Below are 26,121 nucleotides of genomic sequence, written 5' to 3'. Positions count from 1 at the left end.
CAAGTGAGAATTGCTCCAGTTAGGGTCCTAAAATAGGAAACGACAGGCCTGTGTTTCCAAATGACTGCAGGGCTTCGAGTGGGGCCTACTTTTCACACATCACAACAAAGGAAATAAACTGTTACGTTATCTGGGGGGTCTTCAGTGGGCTACATTCTGCATGACTGATCAGCAAAACCACAAACACAAACGTTGGAGTGAGACAGTGTGCTAAAACGGCACAGGGTCCCCTTCCTCCCGTTAGAGAGACAGATCTTAATGTCACTGAGTGACACAAACACAACAGATGGACCAAGTGCATCAAAGTGTTGCCAAAATCCCCATAAACAGCGGATTTCACAAGTAAACTTTCTTTTTTTTAAATGCATTGTATTTTTGAATGTGTTTGTAGTGTCTTTGCTACAAGTCACACTACATCCCCTTTCAATCGTTATATAACTGCTTGGTCCTTCGTTGAGGTCATGAGAAAAGCTTTGCATGACACAAACGCATAAGTGGTTTAAAATGCAAACTAAAAGGCAAGCCTGCAGGATCTGAGAGCAGCTATTAGCTAGGATTCCAACCATCAGTGAGGGGGTTGGTACTTCAAACACAGGCATCCATCAACTGAGCTTTTCTTTCTAATTGATCAGCTCAAACATATGAATAATCTGTGTCATATTGAAAGGAATACATTTTAATTACTGCTTTACATTTAATCAGTTTGGGCTGCTTTAAAAGAAGTCACTGAACTTCTCCACTAATAAATGAAGTAAAGAATCAAATTTAAAAGTTTGAAGGTTTTTTAAAGTCAAGCGGGCATTTGATACATGCATTGATGAAATTTACTCTGAACTGACACTTTTCCTACAGTTTCAAGTCTTTCTAATGGGATGCAGGAAAACTGCCTGAGATACCAGTTTTCACTGGCTGGATGAAGCGTAGATTAGAGCAGTACTGTCCCTTCCCCCTTATCTTGCTGTGCACTGCTGTCCAGCTGGCTGAAGGAAGGTTCGAATACTTTTCCCTCACAATAAATTTGTAATAAAATTATTCTAGTGAGTCATGGTGTAGAGATTTAAAAAGGGCCACACATCACCCTTATTAAGATAAAGGTGTTTTAAAACTACAGTTGGCAAAGTGCGATTGTTATATCTGTTCTGTCTTTGAGCATAGAAGGCCTCCTTGCCATCACCCTAATCTTTAAGCTCCTTACCCAGAATCTCTGTAAGATTCAAGTCAGTACTCTTGCTGGGCCGATCCAAAGTAATACAATTTCTTCCAGTCAGAGGAAACATGTTGGTAAAATTAAAAGATGAATTTAAACCTAAATCTGACAGGGGTGTGAATAATTTGGGACTTAACTGTATACTGTTTTAGCAGCAGAAGAAATAATTGTTTCTTTTTAGCTTTAAATAAAAGCACTTAGATTGTGTTTTACGTTATTGTTTAAACTTTTTGAGTCAATCCTTTGGAATTTTACTTATTAGACTGAGAATCTCATGCTTCATTACCAGCAGGTTTTACCCTGAAACAACCCAAATATTGGCTTCATCTACCAATTTAGCAGAACGCAAATCTGAAAAAATTGTATCTTTTTACCTTTTGCATGGATTTGTCTTTTAATTTGGAAATACTGCAACTGTTGAGCACAAATGATGGAAGAAGTACTAGAAAGAAACAATTTTCTTAATAACTTATATTAAGAAAATTACATTAAGAAATTTTACCATGATATATACATATATTACACATGTAATAGGTAGTTTTAAGGTCTTTGAGAAAAATGAAAAAAGGAAATAAAGTGTATCTGTAATATTTCTGCACACACGATGCGCAGGTCTGGTTTACAATACTTTAATCCTACCCTTTATGATATACCTGCCATTTCACTAATTCATTTTAGAGGAAGTATGAAATGTAAAGAACGTGACTGTCTGAAATAACACACCCAAAGAAAAAGATACATGAAACTTAAACTATAGAAACTCAAAATCTAAAAACATAGAACAGTTCTGGAAAATAAATTAGGATTGAAGGTTTTACCTTTGCAACAAGCATTTGTTGCTGAGCCTCGATTTGTTGCTGCTGTCGTGTGGCCATCTCCTGCAGCTCTGACAGCGTGGGCTCCCCGCGCTGATTCCCCACCTACAAACACACACACACACACACACACAGTGGTCAAGACACTAAAATCTGAACATAGTGATCCCAATGTTAACACGCACTGAAATGTTACAAGAACTACTCATACACACACACACACAACACAGAAGATAGTTTCCCACTATTAAAAGCTGCCTGGTTCAGAAAAGGTCGTGACCTGAGCTTTTGTTTCACCCCTCCAGCTTTGATGAGTAGGATGATTTACTTTAGCGCATACCCAGCTTTTCATCCAGCCACAACATCAAGGTTTAACTGAGAAATAAAAAGCTGTAAGAGCTGAAAGCTGCCGCCGAGACTCCGCGTCACATATCTGTGTATCTCCTAAGGCCACCACTCAGGTAAATGTTCCACAAGTCTGTACGGCAACCACAAATGTAAAAGTCATTAAGTGCGGAATAATACATTTGGCATCCAAAGTTACATAAGCTAAAAACATTATATAAAAAGAAAAAAAGTGCCAGATTAAAATACAAAAGGATAAGTTACGCAAAATATTCCATTTGTAAAAATTATTTTCAAAAGATATTCACAGCATCGGGCTGAATTCTGCACAACAGCGAGTCTGTCTTCTCCAAATAAATCCTCAGTGTGACTCGGGGAGAAGATGAGGGCAATGTGCCATTTAGTGGCATGAGCTTTATATGAGATCACATGAAGAGGACAATGCAATTAGATACCAGAGCATCAACCATTTAAAGACACCACACTGAATCTCCAGGAGATACATTGGTTACGTTAGAAGGAAACTCCTCGACCCCACGCACCTTCAATGCTGTCCACAGCTGGGAGTTTAACCCAAGTACAGAGAACTGTTTCGAATTAATGGGTGGCAGGTAAATACTTGCATCGGTTACATGTAGAGATGCAATGACAAAATGGCTTTTAAACACGATTGGATAATTTTTAGATCGACGAAGTATTTTTTTTCCCTGGTGGCACTAAACACAACGCTGTTCAGTGTGGAAGAAGTTACTGATGGAAGGGCAGGGTCTCCAAGGTAAATATTTTCAGTATTAACGAGGTTTTAAAAATAAAGTCAGAGAAAACACAAGATAAAGCCGTGCACCACGGGATGTCACTCTGCACCTTTCCTTGGGGACGCTTTGACGAATCTGCAAATCGGGCCGACTTCAGCAGATAACAGGAAGGCTGTAGGGTTACAGCAAAGTCGCAGTTATCTTTAGGGATTTTAAACGTCTGTCTGTCATGGCACATGCTAAATTAGGAAATGTAGGCAGCCTTTTGGAAATCTCAGAGTGAGGTAACGATCTGCACTCTTAGAAGCACACAGAGACCACCGTTTAATTGCTAATAGCTGCTAAAGACAGCTTGAAATGTCAAAATGTCCAAATTATTATGTCCTTGTTTTAATAGTACAACTGTTTTACAACGAATCCTGTGTCTCATTCACGGTGTGACGTTATAGCTACTTCTAATGATACAGTTCACAGCTAGGAAGGCAACAAAAAAAATATTTTAACATTTGCAATTATTGTTTATGAGGAAATAAATAGTTATCAGCAGATTAAAACTTTACAAAAACTGAAACTAGAGATTGGAAACTGGCAACAAAACTCTAATCTGAATATTTACACTGAACAAAAATATAAACGGCCCAAGTAAAATATTGTTGCCATGTGGAGTTAACAACTGTAAATGACCAGTTGCTGACATTTTATTGTACAAAAGTAATATTTCTCTTGATTTATGTTTAATTTTTAATCCAACTTTCTGTCAGTCACGGCTCAATGTCCATTATTGGACCATAGGCCATTTAAGAGTTCGTTTCCAACAGACTGGCACTACTGCAAACCGACTTCATCCTCGTCGGCCTTGTGTGATCACTCCAGCACAAGATCGCCACATCCGGCTCGTCCATCTGCAGGATCGACTAAGATCAGCGACACACAGAGCTGATGAGACTATTGGTCTGCACAACAGACGCATCACACCTCAGACTGTCCATAACCGCCTACGAGAAGCCAACTTGCATGCTCGGCGCCTTCACTGTGGTCTGGATCTCACTGCTGTCCGGCGTAGGAACCGACTAGCATGGGCGAATACACATGTCCGATGGCCCTTGGCACGCTGGAGAAGAGTGATGTTCACGGATGAATCCAGGTTCCAGTTGTATCGTGTCTGGCGACGGGTGGGTGAACGGTTTGCAGATGCAAATGTTATGCCCAGGGTTGCCCATGGAGGTGGTGGCATTATGGTGTGGTCAGGCATCACATACGGGCAAAGGACACCATTGCACTTCATTAAAGGGAACCTTAATGCACAAAGATATCGGGACGAGATTCTCACCCCATTTGTTGTGCCGTAGGTGCGGCAGCATGACATCACCTTTCAACATGACCTGCATCTGCATGGATGCTGGCAACAAACAGAGGACATTGAAGTCCTGGACTGGAATGTCCCCAATAGAGCATTTTGGGATGTTCTGGATAGGCGTGTCCGGGACCGTGTTCCAGTTCCAGGCAATGTGGGTCAGCTCCGTGTGGCACTCCAGGGGGAATGGAATAACATTCCGCAGGCCACCATAGACAATATGATCAACTCCATGCGAAGAAGATGTGTTGCTCTGAGAGACGCAGCTGGCGGATACACAAGATACTGAAAAATCAAATTCCTCAACCTGACCCCTATCATGTTCAAAGGACTGTCAATCCGCTACAAATGGCCATACCACGATGTTATCAATGCTGATATGAAGATCAGTAATTACTGAAAATATATTTTGAGTTTCTCTATATATTGCGTAACACAAATGTTAATAGAACTCTTATATTTGACATGGGGCGTTTATATTTTTGTTCAGTGTAGCTTTGCCATACAAAACAGCACATCATCTTTCCTGGAAGGAGATCTGCTGTTGGTAAGATGGAGCAGTTATATTTTGATGTTTTTAACAATATTAATTTGTGTATTTGTGTATCAATATCCATTTTGTGTGCACAAACAATAGGAAGGTCAACATTGTAAACACAGCTTAAACAAAATCAGCACCTTATGATGTATTTTATAAGCTGCCAATTGGTAGGATTTTTTATAGTCATTTTAACTGCTGGAGAAATTCCCCTCTTCTTTATTTCTGCACCTCCGTGCGGGTTCACAGACCTCCTCCAAATTTAGCGTCTCTTATCTCAGACCAGGCAGCATTCCTGGCACAGCCGGGATCTGAGGGGTAAGTGGATAATGATGGCTAACACAATACTGGGTTTACATGAGAAAAGAACTAGAACCTGACAATTTAAATAAAAAGGAAGGAAAAAAAAAAAAACTTACGCCAAACTTCACAAATATTAAAATGTATAAATGAAATATTAAATCCATTTGATAATTTTTTTAGAATTTATTTTGTACCCATTTTATTTTCTGAAACAAATCCAGCCGGTTTAAAAAAAAAAAATACAGAGAAATAATAATAAAACAACTAAATCCTGAAAGACAAATATTTAAAAGAAATTCAAATGGCCCTAAACAACTCGTAGAGTTTGCAATGTAAATACAATCCACCACCAGCAGACCTTTAGGTGACAGCCTCCATGCACAACTATCTGGAGAACCTGCTGAAATATTAATGACGTTTCTCTCCTCTTTACCCACAGAACATGGTGCCAACATGATACTTTGTAGCTTTCAGAACAAAGGAGACTTCTATTAAGCCTTCAGCTGTTTTTTCCTCCAAACCAAACATCTAAACATCAGGCACCCATCCAGGCAACCTTTGAGCAAAAGAGCATTATGAGTGAACTCCATGCTTCTTCAAACTGCCTTACTGACGTGCTTGAGACTCTCCCAGACTTTGCTTACAGAGAAAGCAGATGGTGCCAGACATCTGATGGTGGCGCCTTTTACTGTGGAATAATAGGTCAGAAAGAGCGTACTGTCTGCTAAAGAGATAAGCAAGAGGATTACTGCATTTATCAATTCAGCTAAACTAGCTAAATGGGTATCTAGTGTACTAAACTTCAACTTAATTGATAGAGATTAATGCGACTCATCTCCTAAGAATAAAAAACTGCTTCTTTTCCAGTGCGATTTTAATTTCTACATTTCCATTTCTCTGAAATATCGTGCAGGAAGACAGCAACATTAAGCTGAGACATGCCCCAACGTCTCCGCAGTGTCGCCAGCCCAACTCAGGCAGTCTGTCCCGACGTGGCATTTGTCAAAGCATTCGCATGAAAGGATGTCTAGAAGAGAAAGAGGGGAGGATGCCAAGGAAGCTACGCTCAGATTCACTCAGGCAAAGCTGCATCAATGACAATTCATCCGAGGGAGAAGCAGAAACACACACATGCAAACCCTTAGATTGTGCTAGCAAAACAAACTGCATCAACTTGTAAATATTCAACAAATTAAAGCTGTATGCTTGACAAAACCATTACGGATTAAGCTTGAGAATTAAAAACTCCAGATACTCATGATTACCTTCTTTTTTTTGTTGCAATGTTCTTTTTATTTTAATTTTTAAACAAACAAAAACAAGGCGAAACAAAAAGGAAAGCAAATGCAAAAAAAAAAAAAACAAGCCAGATCTACAACACAAAACATAAATCACAAAAAAAAACAAAACACCCCAGAAAGTCTACATACTATATCAGTCCTGTACCTGTATCTATAAAATATAGGTAGAAAGTGCCATCCTCACATGTCCTGCAATTGAGCTAGAAATGGACCCCACACCTCATTGAATAAGTCTTCCCTCCCAGCCACTCTGTAGGTAACCCGCCATTGAACTTAAAACTTGTATCCACTCCTTAAAAGTGGACTGAGTGGGAGATTTCCAGTGGCGTAAAGTTATCCTGCACCCTGTTGTCATAGCTAATCGACACCAAGATTTATGGTGTCTTGACAATTGCACGCCATCTCATGATTACCTTCTTAACAGAACTGAAGTCAAGGCCTTTGTTAAATACCCGAATAAAACCAAGAATTTATAACACAACCTGTAGAATTAACTGATTTAACAGCCTTTAATGTCTCAAAATGTTTATTTTTGTGCTTTTCAGTTGAATAGTCAATATAGATAACTGTGTCAGGTTTTTTGAAGACTTTTAAAGAAATAAAAATGTAATTATTCCTTTGTTCTAAGCAGCAGCCTCCCTCGGTGGACGACTGGTTCTGCTTGGCAGACAGACGCACTCCGCAGAGCAACAGCCTGTGGAAATGCTGAAGAAAGCCAAAGAAAATCGTCCTATTTGGGACAATTGTATCCTCCAGAAGGTTGTGTGGTAAAGTCCTATGAATCTGACACAGGGGAGAAACTCTGACACAGATGAGCTCTGACAGTTGGGAGAGCTTCCAGAAAGCCATCCATGCAGCTCTTGAGTTAATTTCATCCTTAGGAATCAATGGTTTGTTTTATGAAAGGTTATGTCTATTTATAGTGAATGTAAATGTCTGGTTTCACCTGTATTTATTTGCATCCCAATTCCTCTGCAAAATATTGCATCAAAGCAGTCCATTGCGACTGCGATTTTGCACATTGATGCTGCATTTTGATTTATTGTGCAGCTCTATTGAAAACACTGGATAACCAAAGGCCTAATCATTGTTTTACTGTTAAGAGCATCACAAACATCTCTAAAATGACGACAAAATATGCAAAAGGAAAATGATATGGTATCCAAATACTTTTCATTTATAATGATGATATTTCCTCGTCCCAAACAAATAATAGTAAAAAGGGTATTGCTTCTGGCTGCTCCTGTCTCAAACTAGCAGTTTCTTTTTTTTGTAGAAAAAACCTACAAAACAGTATTCCTCTCATCTCACTAGCTGCACTGGCTTCTTGTCCTAACCCTAAAGGCTCAATTAGTTACATTTCCTTGACCGCAACACTTAGATGCAAAATCTGGGACAGACGGTCAGACAGAAAAAGGATGTCGTGCCAGAGGGAGCTCTTATTGAGTCAGTCGCATCTCCAAGTGGATACGTCCTAAAGCAGAAGAGCCGTCTGAGGGCATTACAGCAGGATCATATATCCATTATTCTTGTTTTTACTTGCGAGACAGAACGTAAATCAGGTGCTATCAAAACCACTCTGGAAATTTAGGAATGTTTATGAGCCAAATGCACTTAAACACAGAACAGCTTGCTAAAAATGAAATACTTCTCACCCCATTCTCGTTGTGCTTCTCTCCAGTGCTGCCACTTCTGTGACCGGTTTGATCCTGAGACTGCTGACTTCCTGCGAAACAAATAGGAAGCGGCCACCATCACGAACCAACAGATCCAAACATACAAAAACACGACCAATGCACATGCTGGTGCACAGACAACAGCGGCTGTAAGATAATAAACAATGAGTGGAACAAACTGACAGAATAACTTGGAAACTATGGAAACGGCACTGTTAAAGCTCAGTGGAAAAAACTGTAAATGGATGTTTTAACATCACATACAAATTTATATTAAGACAAATAGGTGGAAAAAATTCCTTTATTTTTTCATCCGTTGTATTTTTCCTGTAGCAATTCCATGTTTTTGTCAACTGTTCACAAGAACATCAGTAGGTATTTTTGTCAAAACTCTAATCCAAAAAATACTTAGCTAAATAAATAATTTTATATCTAATATTAAAAACAAAAATACACTGAATATATAACAAATGCATTTATACTAAATGTGTTACTTTATTAGATACACAATTAAATTGTTTAAATCTGAATTCCTTAAAGAATTGTCTGTGGTGAAGCTGATGGTAAAGCTGAGTGACAACACACAAAAACACACCTTATCATAAATGCTTTTAACACACACTGAGCACGCATTTTAAACAACTACGCAAGCATTTATTTAATTATGTGCTTAAAAAAGTAAATACTCCAAAAAAACCTGCCCCATATAAGCTGTCTTATTGTTTAACGTTGATGTTCGAAAGTCGACGTTAGAAACTGGCTTAAATGTTTTGATGTTAATCAGCATTCATGCTTTGAAGTGCAATGACAGAAAACAGAAAATGTGTCAAACAGACCCAGAAGATTCCACTAAACTCAGGATGACAGCAATGTCCATCATAAAGAGCAACGTTATAGTCAAGGATTTTTCCTTACTTATAAACAAAGCCCCATTTGGTCTTTATAGAGACAACACAGAGCAAAGCAGTACACACCTTGATCACTGCTCTCAGTAGGAGACTCTTCATGGCGGAGGAAGAACTTGACTTCTTGTTTTCGAGGCCCCCACTTCTGCAGATGTTCGTACATCATGTGCTCAAATGGGATCGCCCGTTCTGTAAAGCAGGAAAAAAGTTTGGAAGCAGGAACACGTTGATTAGCTGGGATTTAAATCGGCCTGCCTGCTACAGCAAGGCTGTAGAATGAGATCAGTGTTGTCTTCCACAGCTTAAAGCATTTTGGATGTCATTACAGTCCAGTGAAAAGAGTGGAATAAAAGAGTGAAACTCAGAAAGATTTTAGAGGAGGGGAGAGCTGGATTATTAAATGCCAAGCAAACATGATTGCATAACTTTGTTTGGATGTAGAAGAAAAGAAGGGCCTCTGATCAAAAACTGCTGATTGGACCATGTGCGACAGTATGGTATGAAGGGTGTAAATTACCTGGATCAAGGGGAACCTGTTGTGACAATCCTGTGAACTGTAACCCTTCTCTAAAATGTAAACTTGAAGCCATTTACCTTACTAGCTAATAATGTCTTCCTCTTTTCATGTCCTGACTTCTCGTAATGAGGTACTAAGGTAACTCATGCTTAACTCATCCTAACACCTTAGTAATATGGAGCATGTTTCTAGAATTAAAAAAAGACAGCAAAATGAAATTACTGTGCATGAAAGGAAAGCATCAGCCTCGGCAATAATGGGCTTCAGATTACATCATTTTTATGCACTACTTAAAAGACCAGGGAGCTCATGGCACATCTCACCGTTGCCTCTCCAGACCTCAGCCAGGTGGCAGCCGCTCTCGCCAGGCTCTTTGCAGAACTCTACGACATCGCGACACGTCGTCTCGGGTGTGATGGGGACCTCGGCTGTGATCTGTTCCCCGTCACTGAGGTACACCGTCAGTATCACCTGAAAGACACACAGGCAAAGTCTGAGTGAGGAATAAACAACCTAGGGAACAAAACTGTAGGAAACCTAAATCCATACCAGAACCCAGTATTGTGTGACAGTGTGGTTGAAGGCTGGAGCTTTACCCACTCCAGTGACTTACAAAGCCCACTGTGCTGACGCTACATTATGCTGCACACCATCCGTGACTGATAGCTTGAGCTCCTGATATACACAGGCCTGTGCCTGCCACTTTTCTGTTTACATAGATTAGGGTCCGATATTGAATATGCAGTTTAGGCTGGAAGGTCAAGCACAATAATGTTTCTGCCTGCACGTGTAAAGGTCATTTACTACAAACGTTCATAAAAAGCAGGAACATTTAGAATATAGCTACGCTGCATTTATTTATTGGAACTACAACTCGTATCTACAAGTAGATAAGATCGGTTTCGCATGTAAGAATCGGCCAATAACCGATCTCCGAAAAATTAAGTAAATCAGGGCCAATCAATCAGCCAGCTGATCAATCGGTGCACCCCTACATGCAATGTTGGCTTTTTTTTGGTGTTATTCAAATATGTAACTCGTCTCCCCTTTATGGAAGACGCTTCCATGTAAACAACTGCTTGGGTCCAGTAAAAAAATATTAAAATTTTCTGGGAAAATGATCACAACAGAATATTTTGAACAAAACATTCATATTTTAGACAAGCAGTGAAGGTCAGGGAAAAAAACGGATAAAAAAAAAAAACCGCAAATGTGCATTTTGACAAAACAGAGGCCTGCTGAGCAACAGAGGGTCATCAGCAAACCTCAGATAATCTGTTCATAACCAACCGACAAGAGCAGCTAACATTCACTTTTAAAATTGTAGCTGACTTAAACATATAGTTTTTATAAATTAGTGAAGTCAATGAATCTGCAGAATATATCATCCCATAAAAACCATAAAAAGGGGAGAAATGTGTCTGCATGTTGGGAGAAACTTATCGGTGAGGCAGTTTGAGTTGATGATCGCATCTAGAGGCACGATATGTCCATTGGACCCAGATTGAGTTTAATCTTTTTTCCACTAGCCTCATAAACTACCTTTTATATAGCAATTTACCTGAGTGGGATCGCTTTTTAAATTTCTGGTTAAAAGACCTTTTGAGACAAAATACAGTCAGTGGCTGTGTATAAATCATTAAAATCTTTCTTGTGAATTTACTACAAGAAACAAAATTGTGATCATATATTGTTGGCGTGCCGTCTCCTATTTGGAGGTGTGACGTTAGCAAAATATTAATATATTTTGGTCACCTTAATTTAAGTATAATTTAAAAAAGTCTATAATCGTGATATTTAGTGGACTGAAAAAATGGTTTATCCACCCAACATGCCTATAAACATGACTGATCTTTAGGCACAATAGCATGTTTTCTCACTGCTGCTGCAGCATGTCTGGTTTTTGGCTACAGGTACAAACTCAATGATTGTGCTTTAAATAAAGCTTTTCAGCTTTTCAGATTCACATTTGTGAAAACAGCTGCGGAGTCCATTTACAGCTCAGGTGCTCTGTCATATATAATTTAAATTCCAGTCACTGAGCTACATTTAAACACTAACTCCTGAAGGTTTTCTCAGACAAACTGACTCAGAATATCAGTGATGCAGCATCTGATTCATTGACATTTTCAGCAGCAGCCCAACTATACCCGTGTGATCACTTGTTCTTTGAATCCTCACTAATATGACCAGGAGCCCAAAGGTTCAGAGGCAAATATTTTATCTTTGCTTTCCTTTACAAATCCGACAGAAAACCACCTATTTTTGATGATGTTTCCAACTGGATTAACGTGAACCTTGGCAGATAAGTCACGGGTGGTGACACCATATTGGCAAAATAATAATAGGATGATGAAAACATTGGGAAAAACACCAATACTGACAAAAACAATGAAGCTATGCATCTACTCATGGAGAAAACTTTGAGAACAACCAATATGACCAACAACAAACAAATTGGTTCAGGTATAATTGATCCACTAGATTTGAGAGGGAATGGTATGCATCCCTCCTTGTTTTCTTTTAAAACTGTTTATTTTAGAGTAATAATATTCTAATTACAATTCAACACATCATTCTAATCTTCTGCCTCAAAACCATCCTACAATTACTCAAACGAATCAGAAAATCAAGACATAAATTTAAACTTCATTCATCCTCACATAAGAATTAACTTAATCACACGACAGAAAAACAGAATCAAAAACCTGCATAAAGATAACAGCAGCTCAGAAAGCAGGAACTCAAATGATCCTGGTGAAGGACCACAGGAGAAATACCAACCGCCCTCACTAAGTTGCGTCTGCCCATACTCTTGTTTCTCTTCACCGCCCTCCGTTTCCTCTTGATCTTCTTTTTTGGCAGCGGCTGATGATGTTCCTTTGCCCAAATGGGGCTCTCCTTGGAGAGGCTAACAAGGCCACGCAGCATTATATTCACAAACCTCTTCATCATTGCGCTGCTGCTTTTGCAGTCATGAGACTTAATCATTATGCCATCGCGAGCAGAGCTCTAAAGCCGACAGCGGTGCGTGCATTACAACAGTGGTGCAGAGGAGACGGGAGGAAAGAAAAAAAAAACAGGAGCTGGATGTGCAGTTCGGTGGGGGGGATGGATGGACGAGGGAGAGTGAGCAAGTGTATAACTAACAGTAAGAGAAAGAGAGAACGGACAAGAGAGGGAGAGAGGGCAGAGGAGGATAAGAAGAGTTTCTGACAGAAAAGCGTGGCTGGGATGTGGTGCTGCCTGCTACTTTAACGGCAGCTGTGGCGTCATGCAAAAATGGGACGAGGTCGGTTTTTCACGGCTGAACGTGAAAGCAGTGTTTTACAACCTAAGAGCAAGAAAGAAACACCCTCAAACCCTCATGAATAACTAAAAACCTTGTGAGAATTGTAATCTAAACAATTTGTCCACAACAGTTTGTTAGCTGCAGATATAACTATTACTGAAAAGCTTTAATTGTGATTCATTTAGTTGTGATTTAGGCCGATGTTTAATGGGTTTCAAGAGAGCACAAATATCAAATATGGTCAGGATAAACGCGCTAAGGTAAAAGGCCCTGGGTCAATTCAGCCTTTTGGTAAGTCATAGTATGGTGTTGTACCAGGTATGCAACTACTGAATCAGTTTACTTTGTTTGGTAATTTAAAATTTTTGTGATTTACGGAAATAAATAATCTGAAAAATCATAAAACCTCAAGCATTATTCCATGACACTTTCTGAGGATTTTGTTTTGCACCCGTTTCCACCCTCGTCACGATTCTAAATCCTCATTATAAGGCTGTTCACCTGTCAGCCATGACAGATAAGAACCCCCAATCAAACCAAAAACAAGTATAAGTAGGGGTGTAACGAGATCTTGTCGTATGAGATCTCGCGATATTAAAACGTCACGGTATTTCTCGTCGAGGCGCCTGCTATCTCGCGAGCAGTAGCCAGTTGTGGTCGGCATGGCTTCTCCTGATGAAGCTGTTATAGAAGATGCCCCCAACTACTCTTAAACATTTGTTTGGCAGCATTTTGGGTTTCCAGTAGAAACAATAAATGGCGACAGAATGACAGACACTGCAAAGAAACATTAGCGTACACTGCGGCAAACACTAGCACAATGCAAAGACATCTTCAAAACCGCCACAGCAACGTGCCTAAAACAGCAGCACCTGTGGGGACAATATCGACAGGACAGACAACACTGAAAAATGCGATCTTTAAAGTTTTATTTAAAGTATCATTAAAACCTCATCCCGACTCATTCTTGTGAGTTTTATGTACCGTTACACCACTAAGTATTAGTAAATCTCATAACTACATTTTCTTACAGCAGCCTTTCTAACAATAAAAAGAATTACATATTTTTCATACGATTTATAGTATAACAATTTATGCCCAGAATGGAGCAGAGGGAAACATAACCTTAATAAACCCCGAAAAAGAGAAACAATCCCAATAACTAAAATAATTTAAAGCACAATGAGGTTAAAATGATTAAAATGAAATCAAAGAGACAGTTTTAACAGGCTGTTGTCATAGGAAAGCGAATCTATAACTAGATGCTTGGATTTTTAATTGACACTGGACAATGACACACTATTCTGTGTTAAAACACAAAATATAATACTGAAAAGGAGTCTCAATATGAATTCAAAATTGAAATACAGGCAACACAAACGTGATTAGGAAATGTTTCTTTTGGTTTGACATTGCAACAAGGCCTTTCCTCTCTGAATAAGCTGATTTAAGACTTACTTTGGCTATTTAGGAGATTGTTCTGGAACATTTAAGCAGGTGTGCTTAATAATCTGTAGCAAGTCTTAATATTTCACATTTAGATTATAAAACATAGTTGTAAAGTTCTTCAAAAAGAATAGAAGAAATGCCGCGACTTAAAAAGGAAAAGGTGTCAAAGTCCAACAACGTCTTTTCTGCACCTTATAAAGGGGCCATTTCTGAGTCGAATGCTGACTGATGTTCATTAGGACGACATTCAAAAAGCATAAGTAATGTATATTATTCAAGCGATAAAATAGAAACAGCTGCCTCAAACAAGTGTGAGCTGTTAAATAAATCAATACCCGACTCTTTCCATCTACTCATAATGGGTTTGGTAAAAAGGATAAAGAGTAATAACCTCCACATTCAACTCTGAATGTTTTATTTTTTATGACAAGCACTTTTAAACGCCACCATGAGGCTCTGCTGGTGTTACTGTCGAACCAGCAAATCTATAAACATTTGGAGTGAGAAAAAAACCCACAATGTTTACTTTTTCCAGTAAAGTCACGCTCTGCCCAGTTCAACTGTACGAGATTAATGCCTCTTGACAATCCACTCAGACCTAGATCTACCCAGGTCTCATTGGCTGGCCGAGTCACACGAGAGAACGGAGTTCCTCTCTGCACGACTAACCTTTTGACTCCGACATCCGGTTGGAAAGGATGCGACTGTTCGCCGACACTGTGGCTGCAGTCGGACCCGATGGAGGTCACCACTGGAGCAAACGTATAGTAACTCTGCACACCTGAAGCTCTAGGAGCCTCACTGAGGTTGTTCTCTGCAGCTTTTAGATGGCACAGCAAGTACAAATCGCCTCCTTCTAATCATGACACCTCCCTGCGGTAAATTTATGCTACATTTGCTTTTATGTTGCCCAAAAGGAGTGTGATTATTTTCCACCCAATTCGTCACTGTGTTTTCAGTACTACAGCCAACTAAAAAGGCCCCAACAAAGTCTTAGTACTACAGAGTTGTCATTCAGATATTATATTCTAAACAGAACAACACAATGAGGTAAACACTGCACAGAAATATGAAAGAAGCATGAACAAACATTCCTGTAGGTACATCAGTGCCTTTCTTGTTTAGAATAATTTTTTAATAAACAGTAGTGGGTATGTAGCCAATATCAACAGAGCTGACATAAGAGGTTTTTCTTTGGAAAAATGTACTATAAACTGAATGTTGGTTTACATTAATATGGAATATAGCAATAAAAAGACATCATAGAAATTGCAATGTAGATTGTTACCTGAATAATATTCAACAACAAACATTTTAAATAAAATTATAAGATGCTAAGCTTTCCATTTTAATAAGCCCACTTCTGGACTAACAAATAGCACAGTTTTCTACAATGCTTACTTTTTTGTAATGGCAGAATGCCGTCTGTCAATTTTCTTCTGTTTTTTTACAGTGAAAACATATTCTACATTAACCAACTTCTTTGTTTAAAACAAGAACTATGATATTCTGTCATATTCTAAAAAAGTTTTTGGTTTATTTTAAAAATGTTTTTTCAATTAATTTGAAATAGAAATGATCTTAATTTAAGAAAATAATACATTTTACTATGAAAAATGAAACTAGCAGAATCCTTTGCATTTCATGGCAGACTGTTTTCTGTGGCTCTTTTTAATAGTAAAAATAGAATATTTCACAGTAACCTTTTGGCTAAAATAAGGAATCTTACAATTCCAATTCAATTATATAATTGACCAATTACCAAGTCAGTCCTAACTGCTGAAAAAACATTAATTATTGCCCTATGAAACCCACGACATCCTTTGTAAGTCTTTTCCTCCCCCAAAATCATTATTTCCTTTAATTCCCCTGAAATAAACCTACTTGCAAATCTACTAAAACATAGAATTCAGAAAAATAAAACTATAAAAAATTAAATTGATTTCCTAATGCTCTGAATCGATATATATATATATTTTTACGTTTAATTGCGATATTTAGAAAGAAAATTGATAATGTGCCAAGTTATGTGATGAACATACTGATTTAGGTTACAACATATTTTTTCAACTTTCTTAGTGTTGGTACGATTTGAACGGTCATTCAATAATCTTTCAAAATGATTTGTTTTCACACAAGTCTTTTAGAAATTGTGCAGATCGATCTAATGAAAGCATATTAAATTTTTGTATAATTAAGCACCCAAATCAACATTAATCCAGGCAGTCATCCATGTTCAGTATGTACTCACCGGCATCATACTGGCAGCCCTGGTAAAACCCAACCACCGTGTACGCACAAGCGGATCTTCAATGGCACCAATGCAGAGTCAACCGAGAAATGAGTTCGGATAACTCCAAAGTGACAACCAACAGGGCCTCAGCACTCTCTGTGAATCAAAAACAGTTGAAATGCCTTAAATATTCTGGACACAAACACTGTAAGACAGCAGGAGCCGAAATAAGTTCCTAGTGCCTTGCGGCGCAGTGATTTAAATGGTCCAGGCGTGGCTCTGTAGCTACGGCTACAAACAAGCCGATGATTAGCACTGTTCCCTTGAAAAATAACGTGAACAATAAAACAAATTAAATCATTACGCTGACTCACCAATGTCAGAGACGACTCATTGTTTTATGAAATAAATCTTTGCTACGGTGCCGTTAAAGGCACGTAGCTAACCGAGGCAGCTGTCAGCGAGCCAGCTAGCGATAGCCGCTAATCTTGTTTCGGAGAAGGCTAAAGGACGGTACGCCTTGCGGCCGCTGGTCCAGTCGCTTGCGCAGACGACACGGGCCGTAAATGGAGCCCGTCTCAGATGAAAAGAAACGAATACAAGTCCATCGAGGATACGTTATTTATTTACAAACGCAATCATCGTTAGCAGGCTAGCGATGCTAGTTGTCGAAAATACAATTAGCAGGAATCCAGTTGTTGACGGCGGGAGGGGCGGGGTTTCACCACAGCAGCGACGCTTCAACGTTAACGTATGTTAGGAATGTAACGTCAGCACCAGCAATGACAGCATTTTATTGAAAGAACTGCTGGTATGTCCTCCTGACTGTACAGTAATATAGTAATACTGAACAGTAATATTATATAATAATATTAAGTATAAAATATCCCACCTGAAAAAAAACATATCGTATTTAAATCCAAGAAGGCACCAACTTTATTTTTATGCCACATTTTCCTTTGCAAAATAATTAATGCTAAGTTAAATAGGATGAAGAGTGTTGGTGAACATCAGTTCTCAAGTCTTGTTATTGATTCTTAACTGGTTTGTGGTCTGGGTTTTCACTGGGCCACCTACACACATGAATATGCTTTGATTAAAATCATTCTGTTGAAGCTGTGTTTAAGGTCTTAGTCCCGCTAATGCAGACATTAGCCAGTTCTGGATGTTTTCTTTAGAAGAAAATTATGTCTTTCAGCCCTGTTTGATGGTCCTGTATGGAGAATCATTGTAGAAATTCTTGCAGCCTCCTTCTTGCCTTTTTATCAAAGAACATCTAGTTTCTGTAATGTCACGGCTGTTTCTTTTTTTGTCCAATTACAGATAACTGTCTTGGCACACTTATTATACACAACCAGGTTATTGAAGCATTTGTCATAAAAAAATTGGAAAAAAGTGCTGAAACCATTTATCTTGGGCAAATATTGTTTTACGTCACAAAAAACCTGGCAGTTTTCACAGAGGTGCGTAAACGTTTTATGTCCACTGTACATCGGATTGTTTGCATACATGCAAGCTATCCACAGCACACTGATAAAATGAAAAATACATCAAGCTGATTAGTCTGATTTGACTGCACCTTGAACGATAGTTGACTCCAAATGACGTGAACAAAAATTACTCCAAGGTGTAAAAAAGGTTAACTTCTATCCTATAAAACAATCCTTTATTAGTTTTCTGAACATTTATGAATTGAACATAAGGTCTAGAACAAGCTTTCATGGCGACACATTGGGAATGTTTTTACTCTGAGCTGTTTGTGGTGATGGAAATGTTGGTGTTGTGGTTTATTTCCACTGATCAAAATCACCTTTAAAAAGATGTGCACTTCCTAAATTAAGTTGTTTTTTTTATACCCAGACATTTTTTCCATGATTTAACAAGTAACAACCCCTCTTTTGGTGCTTAACACTTAAATATTAATTATCGGGCAGTTTTTTTTTTTTTTTTTTATAAATTACAACAGAATACAACAAATCATTTTAAACAGGTTTGAATAAACAATTCAATCTGAAACTGATAACTTATAGGCAGCAGTTTGGCTTTGTTGGGTTTACCCTCCTGTCTCCTTCATATCCAAATTTTACTCAAAATACAGATATAATTTCATTCACTTTTCTTTTAAATAATGATAAATGTACTAAACAGGAGTGTACACAACTGCAAACAACAAAACACTCATACAGTACATCCAGCGCATGTCCACAAACTTAGCATGCTGGAATGCTAATGTTTTCAACAAGTTTCTTTCCAAACTGTGGTTTTTGGCACGGGTGCAGGACACTTAGAAGTTGATGAGCTCCTCTTGATGAACAGGTCGTTTGTTGCTCTGCTTTAGTCCCTTTAGGGTCAGTGTTGGATCTGAAAACTCACAAATATTCCAAAAATTGTCAAAATTTCTTAATGGCTGGTGAGGACACTTTCCCTAAGCGCTTCCTCAGAGACTCTTCCTGGAAAGAGAGTAGAGAAAGAACAGACATCACTGTATTTGTTTCATGTTATATCTAAAGTCTGAGAAATGAAAAGATTATAATGACCCCTCCTTGAACTGCTACCTTAACGTGGTGGAGGGGTTTGAGTGCTCGAATGATCCTAGAGGCTATGTTGTCTGGGGCTTAAATGCCCCTGGTAGGGTCTCCCATGGCAAACAGGCTCTAGGTGACAGATCAGACAAAGAGCGGTTCAAGACACCTTCACCCTGGAGCCAGGCCTGGAGTCGGTACTCGTCGGAAAGCGCCTGGTGGCCGGGTTGCTCCTCATGGGTCCCAGCCAGGCCAAGCCAGAACTAGAGATGTGAGGCCATCCCCCAGTGGGCCCACCACCTGCAGGGGGAACCATGAGGGACCGGTGCAAATAGGATTGGTCAGTGGACTAAAGTGGAGGCCTTGGCGGTCCAATCTCCGGATGCTTAGGCTGGCTCTAGGGACGTGGAATGCCACCTCGCTGGGGGGAAGGAGCCTGAGCTTGTGCGGGAGGTCGAGAGATATTGACTAGAAATAGTCAGGCTCACCTCCACACACAGCGTGGGTTCTGGAACCCATCTCCTGAAGAGGGGTTGGACTCTCATCTACTCTGGAGTGGCCCGCAGGAAGCGGCGGCGGGCTGGGGAGAGTTTGCTTGTTGCCCCCCATCTCAACCGTCTCGTGTTGGGGTTTACCCCAGTGGATGAGAGGGTCGCATCCCTGTGCCTTCAGGCTGATGACAGGTCTCTGACTGTCGTATCAGCCTACAGGCCGAGCGGAGCGGAGTATCCGGCCTTCTTGGCGTCCCTGTTGGGGGTGCTGCATAGTGCCCCTCCCGGGGACTCCATTATTCTGCTGGGGGACTTCAACGCCCACGTGGGAAACGACAGTGACACCTGGAGAGGCATGATCGGGAAGAATTGCCTCCCCGATCTGAATCCGAGTGGTCTTTCGTTATTGGACTTCTGTGCTAGTCATGGATTGTCGTTCAAGCATACGGTTGTTCATCAGTGCATTTGGCACCAGGACACCCCAGGCAGGAGGTCGATGACTGACTTTGTTGTCGTGTCCTCAGACCTTCGGCCGCATGTTTTGGAAACTCAGGTGAAGAGAGGGGCTGAGCTGTCCACTGATCACCACCTGGTGGTGAGTTGGATCCCCTGGAAGAGGAGAAAGCCGGACAAACTTGGCAGGCCCAAGCGCATAGTGAGGGTCTGCTGGGAACGTCTGGCGGAGCCCTCGGCCAGGGATGTATTCAACTCCTACCTCCGGGAGAACTTTGACTAGATTCCGGGGGAGGTTGGAGACATAGAGTCCAAATGGACCATGTTCTCCCCATCTATTGTCGAGGCTGCTGCCTGTAGCTGTAGTCGTAAAGTCTGCAGTGCCTGTCGCGGTGGCAATCCCCAAACCCGGTGGTGGATGCCGGCAGTAAGGGATGCTGTCAAGCTGAAAAAGTAGTCCTATCGTTGGCTTGTGGGACTACTAAAGTGGCTGACATGTACTGTGAGGCCAAGAGTACCACGACCCAAGCTGTGGCAGAGGCAAAACTCAGGCCTGGGAAGAGTTCAGTGAGGCCATGGAGAAGAACTACCAGTTGGCCTTGAAGCGATTCTGGCAAACCGTCCGGCGCCTCAGGAGGGGGAAGCAGTGCTTCGCCAACACTGTCTACAGTGGGGGTGGGGAGCTGCTGACCTTGACTGGGGACATTATCGGGCGGTGGAAGGAGTACTTTGAGGATCTCCTCAATCCTGCCGTCATGCCTTCCCTGGTGAAAGCAGAGGGTGGGGACCCGAGGTTGGACTCTTTTATCACTCAGACTGAAGCATTGAGGTGGTTAATAAGCTCCATAGTGGCAGGGCTTTGGGGGTGAATGAGATCCACCCTGAGTACCTCAAGTCTCTGGATGTTGTGGGGCTGTCATGTTTGACACGGCTCTTCAACATTGCCTCTGGAATGGCAGACTGGGTTGGTGGTCCCTCTTCATAAGGAGGGTGACCGGAGGGTGTGTTCCAACTGCAGGGGGATCACACTCCTCATCCTCCATGGTAAGGCCTTTGCCGGGGACCCCCTCCAGCCAAGGGGTCTGGTTTGAGAACCATTTCGTCTCTTCTTTTTGCAGATGACCTGGACCTGCTGGCCCCCTCTAGCCAAGACCTACAGCAAATGCTGGGGCGGTTCGCAGCCGAGTTTGAAGCAGCGGGGGTGAAGATCAGCTCCTCTAAGTCCAAGGCCATGGTTCTCGACCGGAAAAGGGTGGCTTGTCCTTTTCAGGTTGGAGGGGAGTTTCTGCCTCAAGTGGAGGAGTTCAAGTATCTCTGGGTCTTGTTCACGAGTGAGGGAAGAATGGAGCGGGAGATCGACAGACAGATCGATGCGGCTGCCACAGTAATGGGGACGCTGTGCCGGTCCGTTGTGGTGAAGAGAGAGCTGAGCCGAAAAGCGAAGCTCTTGATTTACCGGTCAGTCTATGTTACTACCCTCACCTATTGCCATGAATTTTGGATCATCACCAAAAGAATGAGATCCCGGATACAGGCGGCGGAAATGAGCTTCCTCCGTAGGGTGGCCGGGCACTCCCTTAGAGATAGGGTGAGGAGCTTGGCTATCCGGGAGGGGCTCGGAGTAGAGCCGCTGCTCCTCCACATCGAGAGGAGCCAGTTGAGGTGGGCTGGGGCATCTATACCGGATGCCTCCTGGAGGCCTTCCTCGGGAGGTGTTCCAGGCATGTTGCACCGGGAGGAGGCCCAGGGGACGGCCCAGGACACGCTGGAGGGACTATGTCTCTCGGCTGGCCTTGGAACGCCTTGGGCTCCCCCTGGAGGAACTGGAGGAGGTGTCTGGGGAGAGGGACGTCTGGGTGTCTCTACTGAGTCTGCTGCCCCCGCGACCCGGTCCCGGATGAAGCCGAAGACACCGAAGCTGAAGCCAACATTATAATGATATAAGAAAGTGATGAAGAAAACGTGTCTGCCAAACTCACAATTATAAAACAGTCGGTCCCTGGGGTGAACTTGTACTCCATGTAACTTGAGATTTGGCTGGCCGGTGCGAGTACATGGAGGTGGAGGTGGTCTACTGAGATAAAAGGAGGTTGATGGAACCCTAACCTGGGAGACAAACACATACCAGGGCTGAGCTCAGTTTCTTTTTACCAAAGTCTCACGATACATAAGTGAAGTTAACACATTTTTCATCCTATGCATATTCCCATTCTTTACCAGACTCAGTTTTTCAGAGTTTTTATTCCATTTCACCCATTTTTAGAATACAAATACATTGTTACCCATAAATTCATTCATTTATTTTCTACCGCTTCTTCCATAGTGGGTCACGGGGGAGCTGGTGCCTATCTCCAGCAGTCTATGGGCGGGAGGCGGGGTAGAACCTGGACAGGTCGCCAGTCCATTGCAGGGCAACACACAAACAACCAAGCACACACTCATTCACACCTAAGGGCAATTTAGAGAAACCAATTAACCTAACAGGCATGTTTTTGGACTGTGTGAGGAAGCCAGAGTACCCGGTGAGAACCCACGCATACACAAGGAGAACATGCAAACTCCATGCAGAAAGAGTTGAACCCAGGACCTTCTTGCTGCAAGGCAACAGTGCTACAAACTGCACCACCATGCAGCCTGAGGAAGAAACAGGAGGAAAGAAGGAAAGAAGAAATAACAGAGGGAAAGATAGGACTCAAGGAATGAAGAAAAGAAAGAGGGACAAAAAGGAAGAAGGAAGGAAGGAATTAAGGAAGGAAGGAAAAAGGGAAGGAAAATAAATTGGACGTTAAATCAGGGAGGAAGGGACAAAGGAAGGAAACAGGCATGCTCTTTATTCATACCTATCCAGACCTGAAATATACTTTAATCAAATTCAATACATTCCAGTAATTTTTAAGATTAAATCAATTTCCTCACTTTGGCCATTTTTTGCTTACATTTGTCCATTTCATATCCTTTTATTTGTATGTCGGTTTTTTATTTTTTCATTTACTACCTTATTTTGGTCTATTGTTACAATCTCACTATCGATTTTTGCTCCATCTGTCTCTTAATGGCCATCCTCTGCTCACCGTGCTACATGTTGTGTTTGTCATATTTTGGCATTTTGTCTCATTTATGTTGTTTTAATTTGTGAATCTAGTCTCTTTCACATTCAGAATATCTTATAGTTACATTTTATTGTCCCCATGTATAAACTCTTGGGGGGGGGGGGGGGGTTGTTTTCGGGAAATAAACACTTTGTGTTTTTCCACCTACCTTACATCCTTCAGATCAGTGATCCCCTGCTCACAGAGCACCTCTTTCCCAAATTTGGCCATCCTTTCAACTGTTGAACACATTACTTGTTATTGTTGGCAGAGATTTTATTAGAAAAAGAAGAATCACCTCAATGGATGGCCTTATTTCTACAACTAAACATTGTGCTTGTTTCAACCTGTCTCACAGTGACCTAAATTTTGAAATATGAATAGTTAATACTAGCTGAATGAATGTAGTCGTTTTAGTGGTAGCATCCACAGGTAAGAAGTCTACCCGTAGTCTACTAACATAAGAAAGGATAAATTTACTTGCAAGACATTTTGAGAGTATTTACATTTTTCAGCTGCTGTGAGCATCAGCTATAAAAATTTCATAGAACCAGTATAATGAGAACATAACTAACCAAGGTCAATGTTTCTTCTGTTCAATGATCTGCAGCTGAGAATGTGCTCTCTAGGAACAACCAGGTAGTGATGAGGAGCAGCGGGATATATATCACTGAAACAAACCAGCTCTTCGTCCTGCCGAGGATTGAAGTAATCAGATGTTATGAAAGAAAGCTGACTCAACCCATGTTTACAGCGTTGTGAAAAGGTTTTCCCAGCACTGTAATTTGCCTTGTCACACTTAAATGGTGCAGATCATCACAAGTTTAATACAAGACAAAGGCAACCCGAGTAAATACAGAATGATTACTTTCTTTATTGAGGGAAAAAGCTTAACAAGCCTGGCCCTATGTGAAAAAGCAAATGCCACCTAAACCTAATAACTGATGGTGCTACCCTTTGCAGCAATGAGTGCCATCAAGCTGTTCTTGTCAGTGTTTTAAATTACAGTGGAGGACTTTCTTTGCAGATATGTTTTAATTCAGCCATACTGGAGGGGTTTTGAGTATGAACTGCCCATTTAAAATCATGCTAAGGCAGGTCAATCGGACTTAAGTCCAGATTATGACTAGACCACTCCAAAACCCTCATGTTTTGAAGCCATTCAGATGTGGACTTGATGGATCATTGTCCTGCTTCATAACCCAAAATGTTTCTGCTTAAACAGATGGCCAGACATTCTCCTTCTGGATTTTCTACTACGGAGCAGAATTCATGGTTCCTTCAGATACTGCAAGTCATCAAGGTCACAAGGCAGCCCCAGACCATCACACTCCCACCACCATGTCCAATTCTCCTCTTCTGAAATGCTTCTAGTTCTAAGCCAGATAAATTGGGATCCAGGCTTTCAAAAAAATTACTTTTGGCACATCGGTCCTGAAAGTATTCGCTTAAAGTCTTGGTGATCATCAACATGGTTTTGTTTGGTACATGTGAGAAGAGCCTTTGTGCTCCTTTTGGTCAGCAGTGGTTTTGCCCTTGTATCTCTCCCATGGTGCCCTTTTTACCCAGTGTCTATTATTGTTAAACCATGAACAGAGACCCTTGGGTCCTTTTGTAACCTCTTGGAGGATAACAGGTCTCACTGTTGTCCACTGGAATCCCAAAAAGCAAAAAAATAATGCTCTTTGAGATCTTTTATCCTACTTCATACAGTCAGACAAGTTCTATTGAAGTCATTTCTTGATTCAACATGTCTGGAAGTGACCCAGCCTGGGTATACCTGGCGAAATTGAAGTCAGACTTCCAAAACAAATGTGGGTAATCATAAATTATTCATGAATAATACCCCATACCCAATAAGTAAAATCATTAATGGAAAATTGCCCCTTGTATTTATTCACGTTATTTTTGCTATTAAAATTTGTTTAATGAGCTGAAACACGTAAGTGTGAAAATAAGGCAAAAACAGAAGAAATACAAAATGGATGCAGGAAAGGAGGAAATCTCCTTTTGTTTAACTTTTAAATAATTACAAATACATACATACATAATACCTACTTATTAGCCCCAAAAAACAACTAAAACAAACACACACATTTAGAAGCTAACTGAACTGATTAAATAAACGTGAGTTAATAAATGAAATATGGCCTTTCAAGACTTTTTCATGCCAAGAAATTCACTTTGATCTTTAATGTTTTCATATAGATGTTTATTATCTCTCCCGTTTAAAATCAACAAAAAACGCCTCACCTGTTTTATAACAGTCGTCACTTCGTCTCTATTGTGCGCAATAAGGCAGAAAACACACGATTCATCGAGATCTTTGCGCGGCTTTGATTCGTTGTTTGCCATAGTTAACTTTCAACGTCGGTGTTTCTGTTCCGCATTACGTAAAGATTTACCCAAGATCGTCGATTGTTGCGAAGAAACAGTACTCGGTTATTTTTTCCTGAAATGTAAGTGGAGATCAAGTTGGGTTAAGAATACTTTAGAAACACGTTGGAGTAAAATAAGAAGTACAGGTTAGTTGACGTATTCAATGAGCCAAAACCTTGAATCTCCTGAAACAGTGGCGCAAAAAGTGGGTATGCGCTGCGCTAGAGGGGGTGCCAAAGCGATGATGGGAAAATTATTTTTGGTCTGTGAGTTATGTTAGTTTATCAAGAGGAGGCTTGTAAATATTCGGTTTAGCTAAACTACTACTAGTAAAATGACAGGTTACTATTGTCTGGCGACTATGTACTGATCAGTGTTTACAATATAACAGATCATGACAAGAAAAACAAAAGAACTTGTTCTTGGTTATTTAGTTCAGACAGTAATCATTTGTTTAACTAGATGGTGAATTATTAAACAGATAAATTATAGAACTT

At 40.6% G+C, this 26,121-nt stretch overlaps 2 protein-coding genes across 5 annotated transcripts in view; both read right to left on the bottom strand.

Moving 5' to 3' along the window:
- The window catches only part of ppp1r13bb (protein phosphatase 1, regulatory subunit 13Bb), a 31,539-nt gene extending 14,091 nt beyond the window's left edge, over positions 1-17,448 (bottom strand). Inside the window, exons 1-6 of one of the 4 annotated variants that reach the window (XM_047387702.1) lie at positions 17,065-17,448; positions 16,709-16,846; positions 10,040-10,187; positions 9,269-9,388; positions 8,274-8,344; positions 2,026-2,127 (exon numbers count right to left, since the gene is read on the bottom strand). In XM_047387702.1, coding sequence (XP_047243658.1) covers positions 2,026-2,127; positions 8,274-8,344; positions 9,269-9,388; positions 10,040-10,187; positions 16,709-16,717 — 450 coding nt within the window. In that variant the 5' untranslated portion in view covers positions 16,718-16,846; positions 17,065-17,448. The remainder of the gene's footprint in view (positions 1-2,025; positions 2,128-8,273; positions 8,345-9,268; positions 9,389-10,039; positions 10,188-16,708; positions 16,847-17,064) is intronic. The other 3 variants (XM_047387701.1, XM_047387699.1, XM_047387703.1) reach the window with 3 other exon arrangements.
- Positions 17,449-18,075: 627 nt separating this feature from the next.
- LOC124881864 (adenosine 5'-monophosphoramidase HINT3-like) lies at positions 18,076-25,658 on the bottom strand. Its single transcript, XM_047387704.1, has 5 exons — positions 25,499-25,658; positions 23,821-23,938; positions 23,415-23,484; positions 22,136-22,262; positions 18,076-19,140 (listed from the first exon to the last, which is right to left on the bottom strand). The coding sequence occupies exons 1-5, from the start codon at positions 25,598-25,600 to the stop codon at positions 19,081-19,083; spliced, it is 477 nt and encodes a 158-aa protein (XP_047243660.1). The 5' UTR covers positions 25,601-25,658; the 3' UTR covers positions 18,076-19,080.
- Between the last annotated feature and the right edge of the window lie 463 nt (positions 25,659-26,121).

This window comes from Girardinichthys multiradiatus, chromosome 15 (genome assembly GCF_021462225.1).
Source record: "Girardinichthys multiradiatus isolate DD_20200921_A chromosome 15, DD_fGirMul_XY1, whole genome shotgun sequence".
In the NCBI taxonomy this organism is placed as follows: domain Eukaryota; kingdom Metazoa; phylum Chordata; class Actinopteri; order Cyprinodontiformes; family Goodeidae; genus Girardinichthys; species Girardinichthys multiradiatus.
The sequence above is the reverse complement of the archived record's forward strand: the minus strand, read 5'-3'. Positions and strand labels throughout refer to the sequence as shown.

Coding starts and splice junctions, on each gene's coding strand:
- LOC124881864 (XM_047387704.1), bottom strand. CDS start 25,600: ATGGCAAACAACGAATCAAAGCCGCGCAAAGATCTCGATGAATCGTGT. Junction 23,939..25,498: donor TGACGACTGTTATAAAACAG/GTGAGGCGTTTT, acceptor AATCCTCGGCAG/GACGAAGAGCTGGTTTGTTT. Junction 23,485..23,820: donor CAGAAGAAACATTGACCTTG/GTTAGTTATGTT, acceptor TGTGTTCAACAG/TTGAAAGGATGGCCAAATTT.